The sequence below is a fragment of the Myotis daubentonii genome, chromosome 1, assembly GCF_963259705.1.
Source record: "Myotis daubentonii chromosome 1, mMyoDau2.1, whole genome shotgun sequence".
In the NCBI taxonomy this organism is placed as follows: domain Eukaryota; kingdom Metazoa; phylum Chordata; class Mammalia; order Chiroptera; family Vespertilionidae; genus Myotis; species Myotis daubentonii.
Genome location: NC_081840.1, coordinates 59,861,338 through 59,888,250, shown reverse-complemented (window position 1 = coordinate 59,888,250; position 26,913 = coordinate 59,861,338). Strand labels below are relative to the sequence as shown.

General features: G+C 41.9%; 1 protein-coding gene across 4 annotated transcripts in view; it reads right to left on the bottom strand.

The window, feature by feature from the left end:
- Positions 1–26,913, bottom strand: part of CEP152 (centrosomal protein 152) — a 101,213-nt gene that overhangs the window by 27,783 nt on the left and 46,517 nt on the right. For 3 of the 4 annotated variants that reach the window (XM_059702132.1, XM_059702159.1, XM_059702141.1), the window contains exons 13-19: positions 22,630–22,834; positions 16,566–16,661; positions 15,867–15,976; positions 14,978–15,106; positions 14,711–14,843; positions 9,519–9,800; positions 5,848–5,979 (exon numbers count right to left, since the gene is read on the bottom strand). In XM_059702132.1, coding sequence (XP_059558115.1) covers positions 5,848–5,979; positions 9,519–9,800; positions 14,711–14,843; positions 14,978–15,106; positions 15,867–15,976; positions 16,566–16,661; positions 22,630–22,834 — 1,087 coding nt within the window. The remainder of the gene's footprint in view (positions 1–5,847; positions 5,980–9,518; positions 9,801–14,710; positions 14,844–14,977; positions 15,107–15,866; positions 15,977–16,565; positions 16,662–22,629; positions 22,835–26,913) is intronic. The other variant, XM_059702149.1, reaches the window with a different exon arrangement.

The following is a 26,913-nucleotide window of genomic DNA, read 5'->3' as shown; positions in this document are numbered from 1 at the left end:
AATGAGCAAACTGGATAACGACCTTGAATCCCTTTTACTTCTAATATCCCCTGAGTGACTCCAAAACATCATTAGAATACAAAGTGTTAAAAGAACTGGGCATCTCCAAAGGCTTGGCCTAGATTAATTAATACTACATTTTTGCTCTGAATGCTGAGATAGGCTATCTGCTTACTAAATTTTCTATTATGTAATTATAGCAAACATCTTCACCTATACAGATTTATACACACATGCTCTATGCCTTTATTCACTTGTATGTGCTCTTAAATAGTTGCATATAATAATTTAAAAATTTGAAGTAATTGCATTTGAATTATTTTACTAAAGGAACCCACTAAGAATTCACAGTAAAATTCTTTTGCTCCCAGCAGAATGGTTCAGTTGTGCATGAAACATGTTTAAAGAATGCTTTAGAGAAAACAGGTCATGTCGCAATGGATGCCTGGAAATCACTGCCAGGTGGCAGGCGGAGGTAGTGGATCTTACGGAATGTGGATAGCCGGCCCAAGCTCACTGAAAGCACACATCCTCTCACATGAAGTTTTACAAGGAGCATCAGACAGCATTTATTGACTCAGTGGTTCCCAACTTTGCTGCATATTTGAACCACCTGAGCACCTTCTAAAAATCCCGATGCCCAAGCCACACCCCATACCAAGTAGAACATAAAGTGTGGGAGTGGGAGCCAGGCACCAATATTTTTTTTTTAAATCCTCAAGGGTTTCCACTGTGCAGCAAAGTGTGGGGACCGCCAAACCAACCTGACTACTTCTCGACTCCGGGAAACGGCTTTAAGTTTCCACACACTTGATGAGCACTCTAATCCTGCAAGAACTTGCCTCTCTAGCCAGTGCTAGGAAACTGGACCTTGCCCACCTCCTGTGGTTTGAGGATGGATGCCCAACATGTTAACATTGTTCTGTGGCTGAATAATTATCTCAATTGTGCCAACTCCCACCCACGTGTGGTCCAGAGACCAGCAGTGTCATGTCAGCGGGAAGCCTGTCTGAAAGGCAAATTCTCAGGACTCACTCGAGACCCTCCAAATCAGATTTCCAGAAGAGCCCAGAAATCTGCTTTAACAAACCCTCCTGGTGACTCGTGTGCCTGCTCAAGTTTGAGAAGCAACACACTGTCCTCTCATCTCTCTATTTCTGCATTCACATATGTGCAGGACTCTGCGTTCTTTTTTTTTTATTATTAAATCTTTATTGTTCAGATTATTACAGTTATACCTCTTTTTCCCCCCATAGCTCCCCTCCACCCGGTTCCCACCCCACCCTCCGCCCTTACCCTCCTCCCCCACTGTCCTCATCCATAGGTGCATGATTTTTGTTCAATCTCTTCCCTCAGCCCCCACACCCCTTCCCCCCGCTCCAGAGTAGTCAGTCCACTCCCTTTCTATGCCCCTGATTCTATTATATTCACCAGTTTATTCTGTTAATCAGATTATTTATTCACTTGATTTTTAGTTTCACTTGTTGATAGATGTGTATTTGTTGTTCATAATTTGTATCTTTACCTTTTTCTTCTTCCTCTTCTTAAAGGATACCTTTCAGCATTTCATATAATACTGGTTTGGTGGTGATGAACTCCTTTAGCTTTTCCTTATCTGTGAAGCTCTTTATCTGACCTTCAATTCTGATTGAGAGCTTTGCTGGGTAAAGTAATCTTGGTTGTAGGTTCTTGCCACTCCCTTCTGGCCTGCATAGTTTTTGTTGAGAAATCAGCTGACAGTCGTATGGGTACTCCCTTGTAGGTAACTGTCTTTCTCTTGCTGCTTTTAAGATTCTCTCTTTGTCTTTTGCTCTTGGCATTTTAATTATGATGTGTCTTGGTGTGGTCCTCTTTGGATTCCTCTTGTTTGGGGTTCTCTGCACTTCCTGGGGTGTAAGTCTATTTCTTTCACCAGGTAGGGGAAGTTTTCTGTCATTATTTCTTCAAATAGGTTTTCAATATCTTGCTATCTCTCATCTTCTGGCACCCCTATAATTCGGATGTTGGTACGCTTAAAGTCGTCCCAGAGGCTCCTTACACTATCTTCATATTTTTGGATTCATTTTTCTTTTTGTTTTTCTGGTTGGTTGTTTTTTGCTTCTTCGTATTTCAAATCTTTGACTTGATTCTTGCAATCCTCTAGTCTGCTGCTTTGTATAATATTCTTTATTTCAGTCAGTGTATGCTTAATTTCTAGTTGGTCCTTTTTCATAACCTCGAGGGTCTCACTAGATTTCTTGAGGGTCTCACTAAATTTATCGGCGGTTTCTAGAAAATTCTTGAAAAACCTTAAAAGTGTGGTTTTGAACTCTATATCCAGTCGTTTGCTTTCCTCCATTTCTGTCATTTGTGACTTGTTTCTTTGTCTCTGCATTTTTTATGCTTCCCTGTTTTGATAGAGTGGCTTTCTGTGCTAGGTGTCTTATAGGGCCCAGTGGCTCAGCCTCCCCAATTACCTGAGGTGGACACTCTTGGTGGACCCCTTTATGGGCTGTGTACACAGTCTTGTTGTAGTTAAGCCTTGATTGTTGTAGGTATCACTGGGAGGAATTGACCTCCAGGCCAACTGGCTGTGAGAATCAGCTATGTCTGCAGTGGGAGAACTGTTTCTGGAGACACCCTTCTGGGGCAAGACTTGCTTCAGTGGGGCTTTGGTGCTCACTGCGTCTGCCCCCTGAGTGTGTCCCTTATGGATCTGAGGAGTTGTAATCTGGATGGTCCCACTCTGACCACTGAGTACACTGGCTCTTGGATCTCTAAGGAGATGCTAATTTAGCCTCTGCCTGAGGCTACCCAGCAGGAGCTATGGAGAGATCTGCAGATTCCTCTTCTTTGTTTGGGGTTTGGAGATGCCCAGATGAGGGAAGCAATGCAAGCTGCTGTGGGGCCTTGGGCCTTCTTTTGGAAGTTCTGGGTCTCTCTGACCCAGCTGCAGTTTGTTAGGTAATTTTCAGATTGCAAAGGGCCAGGCCTTTCATATGCAAAAGCCTCTGTGCACAGCTTGGGTGGGGCGGGATCTCAGGGGATCAACAGGGCGGAGCAAGCAGCTATGGATGCTCCTCAGTCCTGCCCTAAGGGGCCCTGCGTCTCAGTGTCCTGGTAATCACTGCAAGCACCTCTGAGAGAAAGCTGCCCTCGAATTCCGACCGATGCCAAACAGTCCGGTTTCTCCCCGTATGAGTCTGGGTCCCCAGAGACTCGCCTGGAACTGGAGTTCAGAGATGTCAGGAGCTTGTGTCTCCCTCCCGATTGAAAAAGACAGCTGCGTCCTCAGTTGCCAGCCCTTTCCACGTGCGCCTCCGTACCTCTGCACTTTACTTCCATACCTCCTCTGAGTCTCAGTGTGCTTTTCTCTTTCCTTCTAGTTATAGAATTTCCACTCAGCCAGCCTTCCTTTGGTTCGGGATGATGTTCGTTTTGTCTTTTAGTTGTATTTTTGAAGTGGTTGTGCGAGGCAGCAATTTCCAGTGTTTACCTATGCCACCATCTTGGTTTCTCTCTCCAGGGCTCTGTGTTCTTAAGGAATGATCTCTTTTCTATTTTCTATATTCTACCCAATTTTATTACACTTCAGCTCTGAGACACATATGCGTAACACCTATTATTTCCTCTTTCTCTCTCCCTCCTAAATTTCCTTTTGAACTATTTCAACAAACTAAAAAGTATAGAGAATAATGTAATAAACACCCAGGTACTGCCACATGACTTAAAACTAGATAAAAACACTTTTACTTATGTTGGATTATTTCCCTAAGTAATTTGTGGAATAAGATTATGAATACAATGTGTGAATCATTTATAATATCTGTCATGCACATTATTATCCAAAGTGGCTGTGACATTGGGACAGTAGCGCATGCTTGATATTATAATCCATGATGTTTTGTGTATGACAGCTAAGAAGAGAGGATCTATACATTTGGCACAAAATGGCACCTGAAGTTTGGCTTAGTTTGCATGTCTCCAACCTGGTAGGTATGAACATTTTTCCATTGATTTTTGCTGTTTGGAATTCTCATGAAGATTATTTGTTCATGTCTTTGACATACTTATTCATGGATGCTTGTTTTGTTAACATATACTAGTAATAATGCTCTTCCTGTTTGATTCATTTATTTTCCTTATTTTTATCATCTTCTTTTGTTATTTTTTATTACAAGTAAAAATGTTTTAAATATTTGTACATATTTTATCCTATTTGTCTTTGCTACTGAGTCTGTTGCCTCAAATTTTATTATGATACATATCTGAAATATCTGATTTAATGTAAAAAAATAACTCCTTACCCCTGGCTGATGTTCAGTGGTTAGAGTGTTGGCCCAAAAACCAAAGGGTCACAGGTTCCATTCCCAGTAAAGGGAACATACCTGGGTTGTAGGTTTCATACCTGCTCCCAGTTGGGGTGTGTGCAGGAAGCAACCAATCTATGTGTCTCTCTCACATCGATGTTCCTCTCTCTTTTTCTCTCTCTCTCCTCTCTCCTCTCCTCCCTCTCTCTCTCTCTCTCCCCCTCCTTCTCGTCTACTCTCTCTAAAAATCCATGGAAGGCCTTGGGGGGTAACAGGTGCAGAGTGGAGGGGTCAATGGGAAAATACGAGACATCTATAATACTTGCAACAATAAATATAAAATTTTAAAAATCAATGGAAAATAAAAAAACAAAACTCTTCAATCAACCTAGATTTTATGGCAATGCTGGGTGTGGGTAAACTTAATATTTCCCAAGTGTTATCTGGTTGTCAGAAGAGTGTTTATTATAATGTTATTTATTATTCTGTTGTTTTGAAATAATTTACTGATGTTTTATTCACAGTTGGGCCTAACTCTGAAGTCTGTATTTTACTGAATAAAAAAGAATGTTATATTCGTGACTCTATACTATTGGAATTATTGCTTTTCCAAGAATTCTGTGTTGGAGTTGGACTACTACTTCTTTTCTAGAACATTAAAAAAAAAATCTCTAGTCCTTTTAGTTTTCCAATAAATTTTAAAATCATAGGGTCAAATTTTAAGACTATGTTCAGTTTGATGGCATTTTGATTAGAATTGATTTATACTAGCAAACTAAGCCGGGAGAATACAAATGATTACAGTGAAGGAACATAAGATCTCTGGAAAGGAGAGTTGGATTGATTATTTACCAAGGAGAATCCTATATAATAAAAGGGTAATATGAAAATCGACCGAATGGCAGAATGACCGTTCGCTATGATGTGCACTGACCACCAGGAGGTAGATGCTCAATGCAGGAGCTGCCCCCTGGTGGTCAGCACTCCCACCCACAAGCCGGACTGATGGCTGGGAAGCGCAGCAGCAGTGCTAAGGATGTCTGACTGCAGCTTAGGCCTGCTCCCCGCAGTATTAGGGTATTAAGCCTTCAGTCGGACATCCCCCGAGGGCTCTCAGACCGCAAGAGGGTGCAGGCCAGGCTGAGGGACCCCCACCTCCCCCAGTGCATGAATCTTGTGTAACAAGCCTCTAGTATGTTATAAGCTGACACAGAACAAAAAACAATCTTTAAGCAGGTGAAAGGACACTGAATAGCTAGTAAATCGATAAACACCTGTCCTCAAATTTCTCCTAAAGATCTGGCAAGACAGAGTGCAACTGAGTTTCACAGGTAAGGTTATCTTCCTGATTCTGTGAGTTTCAAGATTTCCTAAATATATTCTCTCTCCCTGAGCAACTTGATGACAATGAGAACAGGGACCACCGGCCAGGCGCTGAGCTAATACTTAACACGCATCATCACATTTAACCCTCCAACAACCCTGTGAGTCGGCACCAATTCCCAGGACTGAGATGAGAGAAGAGGGCAGAAGGGGCCCTTTCCGGGAGAGTTCTTACCCGTTTGGCCACAGAGACCTCTTGCTGTTCTTCCCACCTCTTCTGTTCCGCTCTGACACGTGCTTTATACTCTGCAAGCTCAGGCAGTTCTTCCAGCCATCGATGGCGAGCATTTTGCACAGCTGTTTCTACCTGCAGGATATTTAGAGAGAAAGAGGTAAAAGGAGGTATAAAATTTCAAAAGGATCCCATTTGCAAATGGCAACTATGATGGCATGTGTATGTTACACTGCACTGTACTACATCACAGGTATAACTGACTTCAAGTACCTCCCCTTACCCCAAACAGTGGAGTCTAATCCATCTGTTCCCATACCGACCCATGCAAATGCCACAATAGGAAGTGAGGGCCTAGAAATGTTTGGTGGCCAGTACTACTTTAGAAAGCTCTATACAAAGTACCAATTGCCATTTCCCTATGTATCTTGGGAAAAGGAGAAGGCAGGCAGGAGGGCTGCTTGGTGCCAGCTGCTGTCCAATCAGTACACCTACCCCCTCTCAGTCCTCACGCCCTACACACACACACACACACACACACACACACACACACACACACACATGCATTCACACACATGTATGCAAGCACCAATACAGTTTAGAGCCTTATACCTGGCAAATTTTCCTGCAGTCAAGAATGAGTTTGTGACTAAAGAATAAGGGTAATACATCAATTCAGGCAAAAATCTAAGACTTGATGAATTATAAGGCTAATCTGCTTATAAATCTATTACAAGATCATTTATTAAATAATCACTCCTTATTCTCTTGTTTTGAAATACACAGATACACACATACATACTATATCCACACATACACACCAAAGTGCAGCTGATATAAGAGGCTGTATTCCTCACTAAAATGTCAAATACAGTTACAGGTAAATTCCAAAGAGTTAAAAATATGGGGAAAAGATAAAGTACCTGTAGAAATTTATATTCCTTACAAAGTTAGTATGAACAATTCCCTTGCTACTATACTATGCTATTTGCTTTTCCTCACAAGAGCTATACTTGAGCTTGATCTATCACTGAACCCTTAAACATGTCTCTGTGTTGACAGAATATTTTCTTGCTCTGTTCAAGTCTTACGGCAAATATTTCAGAAAATTATAACTGATGGAAGATATACTTGATACCATTACGTACATTTTCCTATGTTTCCAGACTTTAAGGATGCCCTGCAACATCATGTAGAACAATTTAACAAGTAGGCAGAATTTTCAAGTGTTTAGCAAAAGCTGAGTATATTTTTCAAAATGTTACTTCAGGTTATTATCTTAAGACTTTTAATAATAGTTTTAAATAATAAATACACAATAAATAATCCTATCTAATAAAAGAGAAACATGGTAATTGGCGTACAACTGCTACCCTTCCCATTGGCTAATCAGCGAGATATGCAAATTAACTGCCAGCCTAGATGGCGGCCGGCAGCCAGGCAACTTGAAACTAACATGAGGCTTGCTTGCTTCAGTGACGGAGGACTGCAACGTTCCCCGCCTGCCTTGCCGGCCTCTGAGCCTGCAGTCTGAAACATTGTAACAAATATAGAAGATAAACAAAACCCCAGAAACCAGCTTTCAGTGAGCAGGGATCTCAGAGCTGGAGTTGATACAGTGTCTCAACTATAGAACCCAGCAGAGGCCTCAGAGATGGAGCCAGAGCTAAAGCTGGCCCAGAATAAAAAAATAAAAATAAAAAAAAATAAAAAAAGAGCAGTTGGGAGCTTCAGTCACCCGCGAGCCTGAAAACAGCCCTCAGCCCCTCACCCAGGCTGGCCAGGCACCCCAGTGGGGACCCCCACCCTGAAGGGTGTGTGACCAGCTGCAAACAGCCATCATCCCTCACCCAGGCTGGCCAGGCACCCCAGTGGGGACCCCTACCCTGGTCCAGGACACCCTTCAGGGCAAACCAGCCAGCCCCACCCATGCACCAGGCCTCTATCCTATATAGTAAAAGGGTAATATGCCTCCCAGCACCGGGATCAGCATGACAGGGGGCAGCGCCCAAACCCCCTGATCGCTCTGCGGCTCTGTGTGTGACAGGGTGCGGCGCCCCAACCCCCCCCCCCCCACGGGCCCTGCTCTGTGTGTGACAGGGTAGAACCATAACCTCCCCATCGGCCCTGCCCTGAGTGTGACAGTGGGAGCACCCCAACCCCCTGATCGGCCCTGCTCTGTGGGTGATAGAGGGCGGCGCCCCAACCCCCTGATCCACCCTGCTGTGTGTGTGACAGGGGGCGGTGCCCCAACTCCCCTATCGGCCCTGCTCTGTGAGTGACAGGGGGGAGCTCCTCAACCCCCTGATGGGCCCTGCTCTGTGCGTGACAGGGGGGAGCTCCCCAACCCCCGATCTACCCTGCTATGTGCGTGACAGGGGGGAGCTCCCCAAACCCCTGATCGACCCTGCTCTGTGCATGACAGGGTAAGGAGCCCCAACCCCCCTGATCGGCCCTGCTCTGTGCGTGACAGGGGGTGGTGCTGCAACCTCCCCATCAACCCTGCCTTGAGTGTGACAGGGGGCAGTGCCCCAACCCCCCAATCGGCCCTACCCTGAGTGTGACTGAGGGTGGCGTTGCAACCTCCCAATCCGCCCTGCTCTGTGCATGACAGGGGGCAGCGCCCCAACTCCCCAATCGGCCCTGCTCTGAGCCCGACCAGGGGCTGCACCTAGGGATTGGGCCTACCCTCTGCCACCCGGGAGCAGGCCTAAGCCAGCAGGTCGTTATTTCCCGAGGGGTCCCAGACTGCGAGAGGGCACAGGCCAGGCTGAGCGACTCCCCCCTCCCCTCCGAGTGCACAAATTTTTGTGCACCGGGCCTCTAGTATTATATAAAGGTTCCAGGAACTTCTAAGGTCTAGAAACCCTATCATATGGTACGTGAGGTCAAAACCACTCTGAAAACAATTGAATTCAGACATTCTCCATCTTTTTTACTCTTGTTCTCTCGCGTTGAAACAGTATCGTTCTCCGGCAACATGCTATGTGGTGCTGTCGCTGCTCTCATGGCCGATGGAATATGTGCTAGAGTAGATGTTTTTGAAAAATTTCTTATGTAAAGGTAGCCCAAGACCAAAAAATTCAAGAAGTGCTGTTATTGATAAAACACACAGCTCATCTTTATTCTGTGCACACAGAGCTGTACTTTTCTCGGTGGGACAGTCCTTGGAAATGAAGTGACAAGCCCATTAAAAGTGAAACAGCTTTCTGGGTGTGTCCCAGGGGAGGTAAGGGCACCACTTTGGGGCAGAGGATGGGATTTACAGACCACGTCCCTGCTTATTCAACTCCACAAGTCTCAACACAAACACCGTCGCTTTAAGTTTGCTTACCTACAGCTACGTTGGTGGAATGTTTTCTATACAGGTAGACAGGAAAGGTTCGTAATTAAATTGTGTTTAATTCAGCTGTAAAACCACCGTCTTTAACCTCAGCTATCTGAATGCTCAGAGTAACCTCAGAGGAGCAAACATTTTGTCAACGGAAAGAACATACAGAAACGTTGAGGGCAACAGTTTTTATAACAGAAATATAATGAAGATAATTTTAGGGACCGCATAGGAGTCCTCTACCCTAGAATGCACAAACATTTTAAAGTATAAAGTTCTGAACCAGTGCAGTGATAGCATTTTATAGGCTTTTGCTAATAGACAAGCAGTTCCAATAATTTACCTGTCTGGCAATGTTTTCACAATATTTGAGTTCCAATTCAACCTCAAGTTTCTTCAAGGCTGCCTTGATAGCTCTTTCCTTTTCCTGCTCTAGATCCTGCTGGGCCCCCTGCTCCTGTCCTTCTGCCACCATTGCCATCTCTTTCTGGGAAACAGCATCTTTGGCGGCTACCTGGTCCGTCTGGCTGTAACAGTCAGAGGTTGTCTTTTTCATTGCCTTTGCAGTTTGAGCCAGCTTAGCCTGCCACTCCTTTTCAATCTGCTGAAAAAGTTCTTCTTTCATCTGTTTTCAAAAGAAAAATCGTATGAGAAGGAAAATATTCAAATCATTATTAGTGAAAACTAGGATAGCCAAAAAGACAGCCACAGCTGTGTTTGAAAACCATCTAGACATTGTTGTGATAATTACATGAGGTTTGGAAATAAAGTCTGTGGAAATATGTTCTCAAGTAATTCCTGAAAATTACTCTTTGACCTTATCTACGTGACATAAATCACATGGAAAATTTAAGTATGTCGTGTAAGGTCAGGCTTTCTTGCTCTCAAGATGCAACCTGCTGGAGGCTTCGGCGTTGCCGATACCAAGATGACATGATAGGAAGAAAGGAACAGGGGGAGAAATGGAGAGAGGAAGAGGGAGAGAAGGAGAGAGGAAGAGATGGAGAGAGGGAGGGAGAAGGGGAGGAGATGGGAGGGGGGAGAAGGGAGGGAAGGAGAAAGGAAGGGAAAAACTTTTGCTATTAATATGTGTTTCCCATAAACATAAGGCTTTCCACAAAGCAGACACTCTGCACGTCTAATTAATGAACCTAATTTCAGTCAGTTGAACGGTGTCCACCTGGCCAGCAGCCACAAGGACCAGAGCAGCACAGACTCAGGTGCCTTGTCCTTGACAGCCTACAAGTCTCACCAGACTGTTTGTCAGCCTGCACGCAAGCTGTTCCAAGCATGGCACCTGCCCCCTCTCCTCTCCTAGGTAAGCCCCGGCCTAACCCTGGCCGAGGGCGGAAACATTCCTGCCGTGGGGTCTTCTCCACGTCTAAGTAATAAAGGCTACATCCTTCCTCTCTGGTCCCCCGTGTGGTTTTTTTTACTATCAAAGGACGGTGTGGCACTCCTGGGATTGGAGTGCTTCTGTCACACTGGTTGTCTGGGTCTTTTCTGGTTCACAGCTGACCTAGCCTAGTTCTGTCTTAAATGCCATCTGATTCCTCCCCACCACTGGCACATGCCGACTAGATGATCTCTATGTCTGTTCAGTGCTCTGTGATTTTGGAAAATCTCCAGTGACCAAGGGACCCATTTCTTCACTATCAGGTCATGGGGACTTGCAGCTGCACCACATAGGTGAGTAAGTTGTCTGGTGCTGCATCACAAAACACTGGTATTATTGTTTTGTCTGATTGTTTGACTATAGAAGAAATCCTCAAATTTTCCTCTCTGTGTATGTCTATCCCTCAGGAGATTTTCCCATTTGTACCTGCATTTCCTTTTGAACCACAGCAGAAAATTGCTACCAATTTTCTCTGTTTGTGGGTATATAAGTTAACTTTGCTACCTCATAAACCAGCTAAAATTTAGTGATTTAAAACAACAAGCCTCTCTTATTTTTCATGATTCTGTGGGTCAGCCAGGGCTTGATTCTGGTCTAAGCCAATACAGCTGGTCTCTGCAGGCGACTGGGGCTACATGGTCTAAGCTGGCCTCACTCACATGTCTGGTAGTTAGTGTGATGTCTGCAAGGGCAATGGCGATGACTTGATCACATGTGTCATCATCCAACAGGTTATCCCAGATCATTCACATGGTGGTGGCCACAGGGTTCCTAAGAGCACCAAGCTTCCAAAAGCCTCAATGCATCAATGCTTCCCAATGGCCAGTCAGTCATTCAAGGTCAAATTCAAGGATGAGAAAGAGTCTCTGCCTCTGATTGAGAAGAGCCACAATATCACTCTGCAAGGGGGCATGCATTCAGGGGTAGGAAGAAGGTCTGGCCATTTCTGCAATTCACCACAGTGAGGAAGACCTTGTTCCCTCTCTTCATAAAGGAAAAATAGTAGATTTATTGGGTATAGGGATCCGCCATCTGAAGATATTACAGAAATATCTATTCCGAAAGTTGTACCACTAAAGGGAAAGAAATATTTGGATAGTTTTAAAGCACTTAAACTTGTTTTGCATGGCTCAAACTGCAAAAATCCCTCTAACTTGTAAGGACTGACTTAACATGTATTACAACTAAACTAGAGGCCCAGCACGCGATTGATATTGCACAAAGTGGTGCCCCCCCTCCCGCCGTGCGAGGAGGCACCCCGCGGGTGGCCGGGACCCGCGCCTGACTTCTGCCCCAGGCCCCCCAGCCCCCCTGCCTGTGTCCGCTCAGGGCCACTGGAGCCACCACCCTGGCTCGGGCAGGCTCCCCTGACTCTGTCTCCATCTCCGTCTCTGCTCTGGGCCTCACCTGCACACGCAACCTCCTCCTCTCCAGTGTGACCCGTTACGGCGTCCCGGCCTAATTTGCATATTACCTCTTTAGAGATAGATATAGATATAGATATAGATTTAGATATAGATTCAGATATATGAGCCTTAATGTGTACAGGTATGGCATTATGAATGCGACTATTGAACATCTCTGCCTTGTCTATGTGTCTGAAGGGTTCTGTGTGCATGACTTTTTTCCCCTTTCTCTGAACAAGCCAGGTTAACAGGAGGAAAGTTCTGTGTCAATAAAAGCTTTAGAAATTGGACTTCAGCTCCTACTTAACCCCCAGCTGGACTCAATAACTGTTTCAGAACACAGCACATATGAAACATATGAAACTTTGGAATACTGGTTTTGACTATCTTATAAATTCTGTATCCAGACTAAGTCCCCGACCTGAAGCTCAGCCATACGAAATGTGGCTTATGCCCAGCAGAGAAGGGCTACCCAAAAAGTTACTTACTTTTTTCCAGAGTCTAATATCATTCTTCCATTGTATGAGTGTGAAATATATCATAGGCCCTAGCTGGTTTGGCTCAGTGGATAGAGCGTCAGCCCATGGACTGAAGGGTCCCAGGTTCAATTTCAGTCAAGGGCACATGCCCAAGTTGTGGGCTCGATCCCCAGTAGGGGGCGTGGAGGAGGCAGCCGATCAATGATTCTCTTTCATCATTGATGTTTCTATCTCTCTCTCTCTCTCCCTCTCCCTTCCTCTCTGAAATCAATAAAAATATATTAAAATATATGTATATACACACATATATATGAATATATATAATAGAAAAACAGTTTGGTATATCTTTACCTACCTCTGGAGGATACGAAATAATTAAAGTCTCTTAAATTTCAAGAAATGCTGTTCTGACTGGCTTAGAAAGACTCCTAAGCCATATAAAGGATATACAGAGAGAGAAGGAAGGAATTAAACTTTTCATGCTCTAAGTACAGTGGCCCTTTCAGTGTGTGTGGGGTTGTAACTACAAAGGGCCAGATAGCACAAGGGACTTTTTTAGGATGATTAAACTGCTCTGTATCCTGATCAATCTACATGTGTTAAAATGTGTAGAACAGTATACCAAATTTAAAAATAAGTCAATTATACTGTAGGGACAATTATTCAATTTTAAAGATAAAAAATTAACCTGTAAGTGTCTTCAGAAGGGCCAAATAACAGTTTTGACTTTTCTTCCTGCCCCAGTGCAAGCACTCAAGAGCCAAAGTACCAATCTGCAGCAGCTATAAATTGCAACTGGCCAATTATATGAGGTCTAATTTTACAGCCAAATTGATTCCTTTTTTTTAAATCCTCACCTGAGGGTACGTCTTCATTGATTTTAGAGAGGAAAAGAGGAGAGAGAGAGAGAGAGAGAGAGAGAGAGAGAGAGAGAGATATCAATTAGTTGCCTCCTGCACTCACCCTGACTGAGGTTCGAACCTGCAACCTAAACATGTGCCCTGACAGGGATGGAACCCGCAACCTTTTGTTGTATGGAACAACACTCCAACCAACTGAGCCACCTGGCCAGGGCCAAATTGATTCTTTTTAAAGTACCAGAAAATATATTCCTGAAAAGAATTACTTCTTTGAGAGAATGATCTTATGCTCTTGCCATTGATCATATATGTGTGTGTGTATATATATATATATAAAGAATAAAAAAAGAATCACACAAGAGATCTATTTTAATTTTTATAACATTACTAAAAGCTAAGTTTTTAACTTCTAGGTAATTTAAGATCCCTTCTAACTTTTACACTTCCAGTACTAACTTAAACAGCTCCCTTTAGAATTACACATGACACGTTTTTTATGTTTTTATTAATCTACTCAAAAGTAACCAAAATATTTGAGTTCCTCACCTGCTCTTTACTATTCTTTTTAAGTCTGTGGTAGCAAGGCCTTGCTTTAATGTGACTTATTCAAAAGCTTCTGTTTAGAACATTTACTCAGGCCTTTAAAAATATTTTCTAATCTAGATGCAGGTGGCTTTCAAACTGTGGTCTGTACCTGATCCAAAGTGGGAGTGAGAATTGTGTCTGGATGAGACTCTGAGGACAGGGAAGAAAAGAAGAGGTGCCCCTCTTTCCACGCGATCGGACTCTGGACACTCAGCAATGGCCGCTTGGAAGAGCCAGGGAGGAGCAGAGCACACGGTAGCCCCTCCCATTTCCCTGAGAGGCCACACTGGCACTGACCTTTCTCTCCACAGCCTCCATGCCACCCCCTTCCCTGTCATGAAACCCAAATTCAAGTGACCACTGTGCCCCCTCCAGAAGGTAACAATGCTCCGACACTGGCGGAGAAATGGGCCGGAGCAAAATGCCCCTGAAGGAATACTCTGTACCGGGCTCAGAGGACTGGGTAGGGTCGCCTGAGCAGCCCACAAGCAAATGCAAAATGAGGATCCCGGGTTTCAGACTCAAAGTGACTCAGGTCCACTCCTATTTTCAGAATTCTTTTTGTCTCTTAGGAAAAGATCGATACAGAAGAATGACTTTCTCCTATATGTAGGCCAGTTTCTACTAAGGTCTTAAAAATCATCTCAACACTTAAAAGTATGATGTGACCTATATTAGTGTGAAATCACCAAAAGAGACATCCACGTATGCCTTCCCCCCTGCACAGGAGAACAAGTGTACTGGTTTCAACAAAACAGTGAGGCTGGGGAAATCAACTGAAGGAAACATGGTATTAACTTGTGCTATACCTTCTCCTGCATCTGCTGCTCCTTTTCGATGGTCTTCCTGAGAGTTGATTCTAGGTCATCCTTCTCTCTGCACACTTCCAGGTAACACTCCTGCACAGCGGCCATCTCCTTATTCATCTTATCCAGTTCAGACCTTGGATACACAAAACCAGCAGCTAAATGACCACAAAAAAAAATACAAGGGCTGCAGCACAATGTTCTCTAAAATAGGAAATAGGAGAGTGTTGTCTTCCAGCTTCGAAGGCAGCTAAACTGTTTTATTCTCACCTAAGTTGCAAGCGAGTCCCCTCATAGACCTCAAAGAGCTGCTGCTTCTCCACAGCATGCCTCGCTAACAGGCTCTCGCGAATCTGGGCTTTCACGGCTTCATGGTGCTGCTGGTAAGTCCTCTCACACCTGCGAACAAGGCGGCCAGCGGAACCTCAGGCAGTGCCCAGCTTCAAAGAAACCCCAAGTCCACTGGTTTCCCTTCCTCCCTTTCCCCAACTCTTCTCTAATGCACATGATAATTAAGGTCAGATTGGTTGTCCCCAACCAAAAATAGTAATGATTAATTTCACTGTATCATAAGAATCTTCAAATTTTCTTTCCTCAAATGTTTCTAGAAAAAGAATTAGTAACTTGGATTGCGGATGTCCTTCCCACAGAGAGAACAGTCTGTGTTGAGGACTTGTTTATAAAAAATGAATTGAAATAACAGGGTATGTGTGGTTCCTAAATTGCAAGTCATCTACATTAAACACAAATACTTAGTAGTACCAAACTCACAAGTAAGTTATGTTCCAAAAGTCCGTTTCCAAGTTTATGATTTGGTATTTGGAAGACATACCCTTTCACAGATCTCTTCCTTATATAGAGTAGCCTTTAAAACATCATTACGCTATCCCATTTCAATGAACCACCATTTGACGGTGCTATAGAACCCAACACACCACCTAACATCACTTCTATGGAAAATGGGTTCCAAATTCTAATTTGAGAAACCAGGGACTCGTCTTCTCCAAGCTAAGGTCTCAATAGGGAGGGATCACTCCATCATTTCTCTTGAATCTTTTTTTTGGGGGGGTCGGGAGGGTGGGAGGGGAGGAAGATGAGGGGAAAGCAAATGCGGAGGGTGTCCAGGAGGCAGGCATTATACAGACTTTATAGACTTTACCTATCAATAGTTTCTTGTTTATCACGGTCAAAATCTTGTACCATTTGTCTCATTTGACTACATAACTCCTGATTTGTATTTCTCAGTTTTTCTTCCATTTCTTTTAGTGCCTACATATAAAAGAATAAAGTGTTTATTGGAAATAAACATCATTTTCAATGATTAATCTCATTTTTAAACATCCTCTGTACTTTATCTCTACCCTGTAACATTATCTGACATAGCATTTTAATAATTCCACAAAAGTCTCTTCATGCTTTGATAAGAGTACAGAATCATTTCTTTGACAAGGAGCTTTCTCTAAGGAGTAAAAATTTAAATTTTGTATTTTATTTGAAATATATGAAATGAAAACACTTAACCAGAGAAGTATTGGCTAATTGATGCCTTAAAATAAGTCTTAAAATTAACAGTCTTCAGTAGCCTTTTAAATAAACAAAGTTTTACTTTTTGGTCAAGGGCTGGCTAAGGAGGAAAGAACACCTCTATTAGCCAAGCTACTGTACAGACAGAAAACTGGATTTACACTAACTTACTTTCTAATGAAACTACTGCCCTGTGACCAACACTAATGGGAAATAACTGGAATCCTCAATCACCTACTAACATCCTTTTCTACTAACCCACATTGCCTCCATATTTTTGCATTTAATGAGGCCATGGAAATTCTCACAAAATATTTTTAACATTTTTAATTACCTGATTTTGTTGTTGCAAAACTTGAATTTCATTTTCAAGTCGCAGAATATCATCTTTGACAATCAATTCAGAAGTAGAAGAGGGATCTGTTTTAGTCTAAATGTTTAAAAAAAAAGTCAAACATTTTTCAGGTTCTTAAAAAAAGTCTAAGAACTTATCTATCTATATAAAAAGCTAATATGCAAAGTGTCCCCTCAGGAGTTCAACCGGGAGACTGGGAGTTCAATCTCTTGCTATGATGTGCGCTGACCACCAGGGGGTGATGAGGAACATGGCAGGCAACCAGCAGCGGCAGCGGGGCGCTGAGGGAGCAAGGGAAGGAGGAGGCGGGTAGGTGGGGGGGGGGGGGGGAATGGAACCACGCAGGGTGGCAGTCGGGTATCAAGGGAAGGAGAAGGCAGGGAGGTAGGGATGCGGGGAACCTGATCAGCCCTGATCACTGGTCAGGCCTAGGGACCCTACCCGTGCACGAATTTTGTGCACTGGGTCTCTAGTTTTGAAATAATGTCATACAAAGAAATTGCAGAAACAGTACAAATGATTTCCATATACCTTTTACCATGTCCCCAAATATAACCACAGTACAATGATCAAAACCAGGACATTGACTAGGGCACAATACTATTAACTAATCTACAAAATTTTCTGATTTTCCTCTAATGTCCTTTTCTGGCTCAGGATCCAATCTATGATCCCCCACTGCACTTACGTAGTTGTCATATCTCATCGGTCTCCTCCAGTCTAGGACAGCTCCTCAGTCTCTGACCTTCAAACTCCTGATATTTTTGAGTACTAACCAATTATTTTGTAGCATGGCCCTCCATTTTTGTTTTTTTCAGATGTTACTTCATTAGTAAATTCAGGTTATGCATTTTTGGCATGAATGCCACAGCAATGATGCGCATGCTTTTCATGGGAGCCACGATACCAATACGTCTCGTCACTGGTGATGATCAATTGATCAAGGGAGTGTTTGCAAGTACCTTCACTGAAAAGTTACTATTTTTCCACTTACAATTAATAAGTACTTTATAAGGAGATACTTCGAGACTATGCAAATATTTTATTTTTCATCATACTTACACCCATTAAATTTAGCATTTATTTATTTATATAACCAGTATTAACTCATAGATACATATTTTACTCAACAGGTACAATTTTTAAGGCTTATGATAGGCTTTGGCAAATTTTTTCCAGAAAGTTTGTACAAATGTATACTCTCATGACTTTGTCCAACTCTCTTTACCTCCAATGGCAGTGACTATCTTTAAATAATGGTTGTGAAGTGCCCGGCTAGCTCAGTCGGTAGAGCATGAGACTCTTAAATAATGGTTGTATTTGATGGGGGAAAGGGTATCTAACAATGGCTTCCATTGGCATTCCTTGTATTGCCATCAGAGTGGAACCTCTTACATACCTTCATTGTTCATTTGTTTTACATCTTCCCAAGTTTGTCTCTTTACATGACTGCATGTTTTCCGCTCACCATCTAAATATCTTCTGTATTTATTTTTATGAGTTCTTTTTCTAATATTTTTTAAATGATTTCAGAAAAGAAGGGAGAGGGAGAGACAGAAACATCGATGAGAAAGAAACATCGATTGGGTGCCTCCTGCACTGGCAATCGAGCCTGCAACCCAGGCATGTGCCCTGACCGGGAATGGAACTGGCGACCTCCTGGTGCATGGAATGACGCTCAACCAACTGAGCCACACCAGCCAGGCTATTTAGGACTTTTTTATTAACTGAGGGGTACAAAGGTTGAAAAAAAATAAAACCTACATTATTAGGCTTGTTGGTTTATGTATTTACCTGAACTCTGAGCTCTCGTACACAATCCTTAAAAAATATCATGTACCCATTTACACGATGGAATACTATGCTGCTGTAAAAAAGAAGGAATTCTTACCATTTGCAACAGCATGGATGGAACTGGAGAGCATTATGCTAAGTGAAATAAGCCAGTCAATGAAAGAAAAATACCACATGATCTCACTCATTTATGAATAATTAAGACCATTATAAACTGATGAACAAAAATAGATACAGAGGCAGAGCAACATCGAACAGACTGTCAAACCACAGTGGGAAGGCCGGGGAAGGTTGGGGAGGGGGACGTAAGAGATCAACTGAAGGACTTGTATGCAGGCATACAAGCATAACCAATGGACACAAGACACTGGGGGGTATGGGAGACCAGGGGAATGTCAGGGGAGAGAAAAAAAAAGGAGACATATGTAATACTCTTTGTAATACTTTAAGCAATAAAACAAATTTTTTAAAAAATATATCATGTACCAAGGTTCATTCTACTCATTGGGGAGGGGAAGGTATGTATATCTCATTCCCATGTGGGGTGACAAAACACCAAGGCTTTGGCTCAGTCTTCCAATTCACAGAGCCTTCACTTTCAGAGGGAAGCTGCTCAGTTGCTGACTTTCCCTTTTTCACTTGCCATCATTTCCCAGAAGCCATTTTTCTACCCCAGTTGGCAGAGAAAGTAGCTAAGACTGCTTATTCTGTTAGCTTCTCTCCAGATTTGGGGATACTAATGACACTTAAAAAGATCTCTGACTCAGGAGAATGGCTTTCAATTTTTTAACCTGGCCTCCACTTTTTTTTTTAACCCTCACCCAAGATACGTTTATTTTTTTATTGATTTGAGAGAGAGAAACATCGACATGAGAAAGAAACATCGATCTGTTGCCTCCTGAATGCACCCAAACCAGGGAGTGAACCCACAACCTGGGTTATGTGCCCTGACCAGGAATCGAACCCACATCCTTTTGTTGTATGCGGAGGATGCTCAACCAACCAAGCTACCCAGCCAAGGCTGGCCCCTACTTTTTAAAGTTTTGATATTCATTTGTGCTTCCTTCCCCACTGGTAAGTTTTTATTACTAGAAATATAAGTAATATGCAGATACACTAAAAAAAGAAAACTCTTTCATAGCTATTACTCAGTTTTGACCTGTTTTCACACTGCAGGCACACAGGGCCTAGATACCTGTACTTGTCAGCACAAAACCCTTACAAACATCTTGAAAAAGAGAAGGACCACATAATGGCACAATAAAATCTCTTTCTAAAGGTGGAATTCTGAAGACATTATATTCAAGAAAACAAGAACTATAATATTACACCAACTCTCGTACTATCTTCCTAATTCCTAAAAGATTCTAGCGAGGAACCTTCTAGGTTGGCTATCGAACACTGTCGATCAAATACCTTGGAATCAAAGTATGGCTTTCACCACAACATGCGGTGAGGTAACGGTCTCTATTGAGTGTCAGGCACAGAAAGGCCTCTATGTTTTACGTATTATGCTTACAGAATGTTAAGTGCAGGTGCAGACCCTGACTGTTAGTGAGGAGTCTGGTTTCCTAAGGCCTTGGCCACATTCTACCTTAACAGCCTAGTTTTCAACTGGAACGATCAGCAAAGTATCGGATCCATTCCCAATCATTACACAGTCTGCTATGAATGGGCAGACTCCTAACTTTCTTCACATGTTATCCTAGGAATGCCAGAAAACAACACCGCTTTAAACAGTCATATGATTTGAAAGCAAAATACTGATTCTCTATCATAATATTAATTTGTTCTGTATGAGGGATATATTTAACATAAAATGTACTACAAGGTATGTATAATGCAATAAATATATCAATACCTTTATAATGTTCATTTAAAAAATGCCAAATAAGACTGCATACGTAGCCCTGGCCAGGTAGGCTCAGTTGGTTAGAGCATTGTCCTGATACACCAAGGTTGTGGGTTCAATCCCCGCATGTGGGGTATTGTGTCACCCTGCACACACAAAAATCAACCAATAAACGCATAAGTAAGTGGAACAACAAATTAATATTTCTTTCTCTCAAATCAAGAAAAATTTTAAAAAATTTTAAAGACTACATACATAAATATTTTTGCTGGCTTTCTTAATTCATACAAAAGCTTTAAGGAGAGAATTTTGATGGCCTAGTTATCTTTAAAAACACATCCACACAAGTTTAAATTTATGTGTTACTTCTCACTTGAAGGTGTCCATGGGCTAATTAGATGACTAAACTTGAGAGTTTACTTAAAAAAACCACCCACTGGTTAAATTACTGTATCCTCTCCCATTCCCCCATGTAGGAAGTAGATCCTAGATGTTGTATGAATTCAACAAATATTTATTGAAAAAATATGCAGAGAATTATCAACTCATAAGAATTTCCTATATATTAAGTTGAGGCAGAACAGACATAGCAGCAAGGGCTAAAGTCACATTTAAAAACACACACACACACACATACACAAACACACAAAATGCAGCCCTGACTGGGTGGCTCTGTTAGTTGGAATACCACCCACACACCAAAAGGTTTTGGGTTCAATCCCCAGTCAGGGCACATACGGGAGGCAACTGATTGATGTTTCTCTTTCACATTGATGTTTCTCTTCCTTTCTTTCTTCCTTTCTTTCTTTCTTTCTCTTGTTCTCTCTCTCTCTCTCTCTCTCTCTCTCTCTCTCTCTCTCTCTCTCTCTCTCTCTCTCTCAAAAATCAAAACATATCCTTGGGTGAGGGGGAAAAAAGAAAGAAAAACCGAATGCAGACTGCTAGGAAATGACTATGGCAAAAGAGAAGCTGGACAAAAGGAGTATTCAAAGAGGAGGTAGCCCGCTTCAACTTATTGATCAACTAGACTACAGAGGCAAAGGGAAAGGCTAAAACAGAAAGACGACATAGGCCACGACCACTATCACTGCCACACATGTGAAAGTGTACCTGTCTGACCAATGCCACCAGTAATTTCAATATAAAACAAAAAAAGCATCAAGATACCTGAGCTCAAGTTCAGACTCAAAAACAGGTTCCTACTCTCCTAAATGTTAGGATACTCTCACCAGAAAGTGTAAACTAATTCACTCGGATCTAACACAATTTGAGACACCAACTTTCACTCCCATCCTCTTTAAGAAACATATAGAAACAGTTCAAACAGCTTGATTTACAGACACTGGATGTGCTGCAGAGAAGGGGGTCTTTCACATGTGGTCGTTAACACTGAAATCAATGTTGTCCTCATCAAATATAGTTACTCAGAAGAGGGAACCAGACTGGGCAGGCCTTTAACAGGAAGAACACTATTATTTCTAGAAAATAAATTAGAACCAATTAAATTTCCACAATAATTTAGAACCATAGAACATCCTGCAAACTGTGTGTGAATAGGACTGTTTTAATGAACACAGTTCCTAGTTTAACGGATCAGGAGATAAAACAGTACTAACATAGGAAGTAAAAAAAGTTTTCCATCCAGGAGGAAAAGGAATACACCATCTACATTAATCTTCCTCCTTCCCTTTCCTGTTAGTTGCTAAGTCTCTCCGCCTTGTTTTCCATTGGGAGTACACATGGGCTTGAACTTGTAAAATGTGAAAAAGGCAGCTGTCCATGGAGGGCAACCCTAAAGATCTCCGTGAGAGCACGACCTTGGGGAAGTAACCTTCACCTATTTGTCATTCGAGTGTTTTAATTTCATTGTGCTTCAGAAGGGTCACAAACTGCTCCAGCTTCCTTCCCTCATCTATACAGTAAGGAGAGTAACTGAAGATATAAAGGCAGATCAGTGACGCCGACAAAACCTGATTCTGTGCCTCTCCCCCTGTAACACCATCACTGCATAATTCATTTCCTTATATGGAATGACTTTCATTACAGAAATATGGGTCAGAGAAATGTGATGGACACCATGCTAAGTGGGGAACTTAGCTAGATGTTAGTGCATGGTGGTATGAGCCAATCTTGAGGAAATGCAGATACCAAGTTACATAGGATAGATGCTTCCTTGGATTTGTGATTTTAAAAAAAATTATCTAATTGGCATCTCAGGTGCCGAGAGTAACCAGAAAATGTATTCCTTTAAGTGGCATTCCCTTCTCTAAATTTTACTTCTAAGAAAGTCAAATGAACCCCTGAAAGACAAAGGTTTAACTTAACTGTGAAAATTGTAAGCATTTTCTTTACTGAGCTCTTTAAAAATGGCGTTTTAGCTCCACAAACTCTACGAACCTGGATTGCGATGCTTTCTACATCCTTCTGCCCTTGCTGTAGGTCTTCGATTTTCTTCCGACAGCCTTTGAGGTCACTCTGCAGCTGAGACACCAGGCGGCGCTTCACGGAGTTGCTGCCCAGCAAACGCTGCACTTCTGCTTTCAGCATCAGGATCACCTCATCGTTGGAAAGCTCTTTAGCTGGGTCTTCTTGCTGGACCATGCTAATGGAGAAATTGCCATGTTTAAAATTAAATCAAGTAACAGATCAAGCATGGTTATTCCTTAAAAGCTACAACCTGAAGGGGAACCCTGAAATACTTTCTAAATAATGTATCAATTATTTGACTATTCTGATGACTAGATGGTTGTTATATTAAATTTTATTAAATTAAAAAAAAAAAGCTACAAACTGCAATGGTGGCCATGTGTTGTGACCTATACAATCCTATGCCAGTATTTCAAAAGCAATTTTAACCTTTGTCAGACACAAGGCCACTTTGGCTACATCCCCATATACAGGAATACATTTATTCCTAGGAGGACCATTCCTAAGCTTAGTCCTGTTGCCCCCTTGCAAGGTCAGCCACAGGAACTTCAAGAGGGCATGTGCTTTTGTTTTTGATAAGCTGCACACGGTATATGCATATATGTGTGTCCTTTAGGACTTCGGGAGAAATACAACAAAACAAAGGAGGAAAAAACAGTAAACACAAGTCATCCTAATCTACAATTTCTGTATCCCGTTTACTAAAACACAAGTCTAAGTGGATATCTGAACAACTGGAAAAAAATAAGAAAAATAAAAGCCATTTAATCCCAATTTTAGTTTCAATAAATTTCAAAACTGCAATGAGAATTTCTGCTCCTTCTCGTAATGGGTTAAAAGAACCAGATTTATCTTCCCACCTTAAAAAACTGGAAAACCAAATAAAATATATGAAGCAATGCTTTCCGGCTGTTAGGCAATGGCAGCATAGCACGGTGATCCCTGAGAAAAGAAGAGCAGATAAGGGGAGTCCTCGGCTGCCACGGCTTCCTGCCTGCGTCCTCCAGGGTGGAGCACAGGGAGAGTGAACCCAAACAGGACCCAGCAATCTCACTGAGTTGCAAAGACCACAGTTTGGGGAGGACAAAATGGCTAGAATTTGAGGAGGAAAAGAAAGCCACACAGAAAGAGCTCTAGAGCTCTCTGTAGGAATGTCAGGAAGTTACCTCAAGACCAGGAAAAGAACAGAGAGGGAAGTATTTGCATTCCAATGAGCCACAGTGGGAAGACCTCCGAATTTAGAGCATCAAATATTGCCTGAGTAATGGGGCCACATAAACCCCAGATTAAAGGCTGCTCTAAACCTAATCTCACAAAACCTATAAAATAGCCTCAAAAGGATAAAGTGAATTCCAGGTAACTTAACTGTGTCACAGGAAAAAAATGACAGTATTTTAAAATATACAGTAAAATCTAACTTCTAAAATAAAAATTTTAAGTGTCCAGCACCCAATCAAAATTTACCAGGCACGCAGATAAGTGGGAAAGAAAATAACCAGGAGATAAATCAATCAAGAGAAAATGAACCAGAAATGACACAGGCAATAAAATTAAATATACCATATGTTTAAGAAGGTAGAAAAAAATCAAACATGATGAGGATAGAAATGGAAAACATAAAAAAGATCCAAATTGGACTTACAGAGACAAAAAAAAAAAATGATAATATGGTTGCCTAGAGCTGTGTGGGCAGGAAGGGGTAATGGAGAATAACTGGCAATGGGTATGGGGTTTTGGGGGGGGGGGATATTAAAATGTTCTAAAATTCGGTTATGGTGATGGTTGCACAACTCTGTGACTATACTAAAAACCACTGACTGTACTCTTAAAATTGGTAAATTTTATGGTTTGTGAAATATATAAACAAAACTGTACAAGAAAACAAACAAGCACAAACACTATATGAGTTCCATTCGTATGAAGGCAAACCCAATCTATAGTGTTTAGGTATGAATATTAGGTCCTGAAAGGATAACAACAATAAGCAAAAACAGAAAATGATTGCCATAACAGTCAAAATAGCAGTTACTCTCCAGGCTGTGACTGGAAAGAGGACTGTGGGCAGTTTCTAGACCTGGGCAGTGATTCCATGGGTATTCACTTTAAAATCATTCATTAAGTTTATGCTTCAAGCACTTTTCTTTATGTGTTGTACTTCACAATTTTAAAAGGTTTAAAAAGTAAACTAGACTATAAAAACACTAGAAAAATACCACCAACAAGATTTTAAACAGGAAAAATGATAACTTTCAACACTGGCTAGGTACATAGAAATAGGTACTGTCAGGATGTGGGAAACAATGCAAACTACAGGGCTACTTGGCAACATGCAAATCCTTTAGCAAGAATATTCCTCCCCATCTTAAGGAAATAATCAAAGATGTGAATAAAGATTTGGCTATAAGGATGCTTGTAATAATAATGTATTATTTACAATTTCAAATTTTTTAAACAGTGTGTCACTAACGAAAATATATTACACTCATCCACATATCCATTAGTAAATATCCTATATAATAAAAGCCTAATATGCAAATCGACCAACCGGTCACTATGAAGTGCACTGACCACCAGCGGGGCAGACGCTCAATGCAGGAGCTGCCCCCAGCCCTCAGGCCCCAGGCCAGCCAAGGCAGGTGTCAGTGGGGACCCCCCGACCACCCCACAGAGGGAGGCGACCAGCGGCGGTGGCAGGAGGCAGGGCTAGGGAGCAGGCAGCACCAGGCCAGCCACGGTGGGTGCCAGTGGGGGCCCCCCAATCACCCCACCGGTCGCCCCACAGATCAGCCCTGATTGCTAGCCAGGCCTAGGGACCCTACCCGTGCACGAATTTTGTGCACCAGGCCTCTAGTATATACTGACTAAAGATTTCAGAATGTACTAAGGAACATTATAAAACTATATTCTACATTATTTTATCTCTTAGAAACATCAAAACCGATGTGGAAATTATATACCAAAATGTGCCTTGGCCAGTATGGCTCAGTTGGTTGAACATCGTCCCAGGCACTGAAAGGTCACCAGTTGGATTCTCAGTCAGGGCACATGCCCAGGTTTCAGGTTTGATCCCAAGTTGGAGTGCATGTGGGAGGCAACCGATTTAGGGTTCTCTCTCACATCAATGTTTCTCTCTCTCTCCCTCTCCCTTCCTCTCATTCTCTAAAATCAATAAAAACAGATTTTTTTTAAAAAAGACATTATATACTAAAATGTCAATAAAGGTTTTCTTCATGGGAGTTGAAGTAAGATTATAAGTGCTTTTAATTTTCTTGTTTTCTCACTCTGTATTTTCTATTTTTTTCCCCATAATAAAGGAGAAAGGTACTTTAAAAAATAAATATTGATAGCATGTACCCTTAAAATGATGTTAAGAAAATGGAACCTTGTTGCTGTGGTCTTCCTCCACAAAACCCAAAGGAAAAACATAATTGTGAGATAAACAGCAAATTCCAATAAAGGGGCTTCCTAGAAAATAGTTGACCAGTATTTCTCAGAACGGTCACGGTCATCAAAAAGAAGGAAATTCAATAACCAATGGACACAAGACACTGGGGGGTAGGGGAGGCCAGGGGAAGGTCAAGGGGGGAAAAAAAAACGGAGACATATGTAATACTCTTTGTAATACTTTAAGCAGTAAAACAAAATTTTAAAAAAAAAAACATTAAGTTTACTCTGAGCATCTTAGAACTGAACAAAAACTGTAATGGCTCCCTATTTAGATAATAAAGTTTTTTCCATGAAAATTTAAAAAAGCCCTAACCGGTTTGGCTCAGTGGATAGAGCATCGGCCTGCGGACTGAAGGGTCCCAGGTTCGATTCCGGTCAAGGGCATGTACCTTGATTGCGGGCACAGCCCCAGGAGTGAGTGTGCAGGAGGCAGCTGATCGATGTTTCTCTCTCATTGATGTTTCTAACTCTCTATTCCCTCTCCCTTCTTCTCTGTAAAAAAATCAATAAAATATATTTTTTTTTTAAAAAAAGAAGGAAATTCAAGAGGAACTAAGGAAATATGACTCCTAAATACAATGTGGTACCCTGTCATGTGATCCTGGGACAGAAAAGGGACATCAAGTAAAAACAAAGACCATCTAAATCAGTGATGGTGAACCTTTTGAGCTCAGCGTGTCAGCATTTTGAAAAACCCTAACTTAACTCTGGTGCCGTGTCACATATAGAAATTTTTTGATATTTGCAACCATAGTAAAACAAAGATTTATATTTTTGATATTTATTTTATATATTTAAATGCCATTT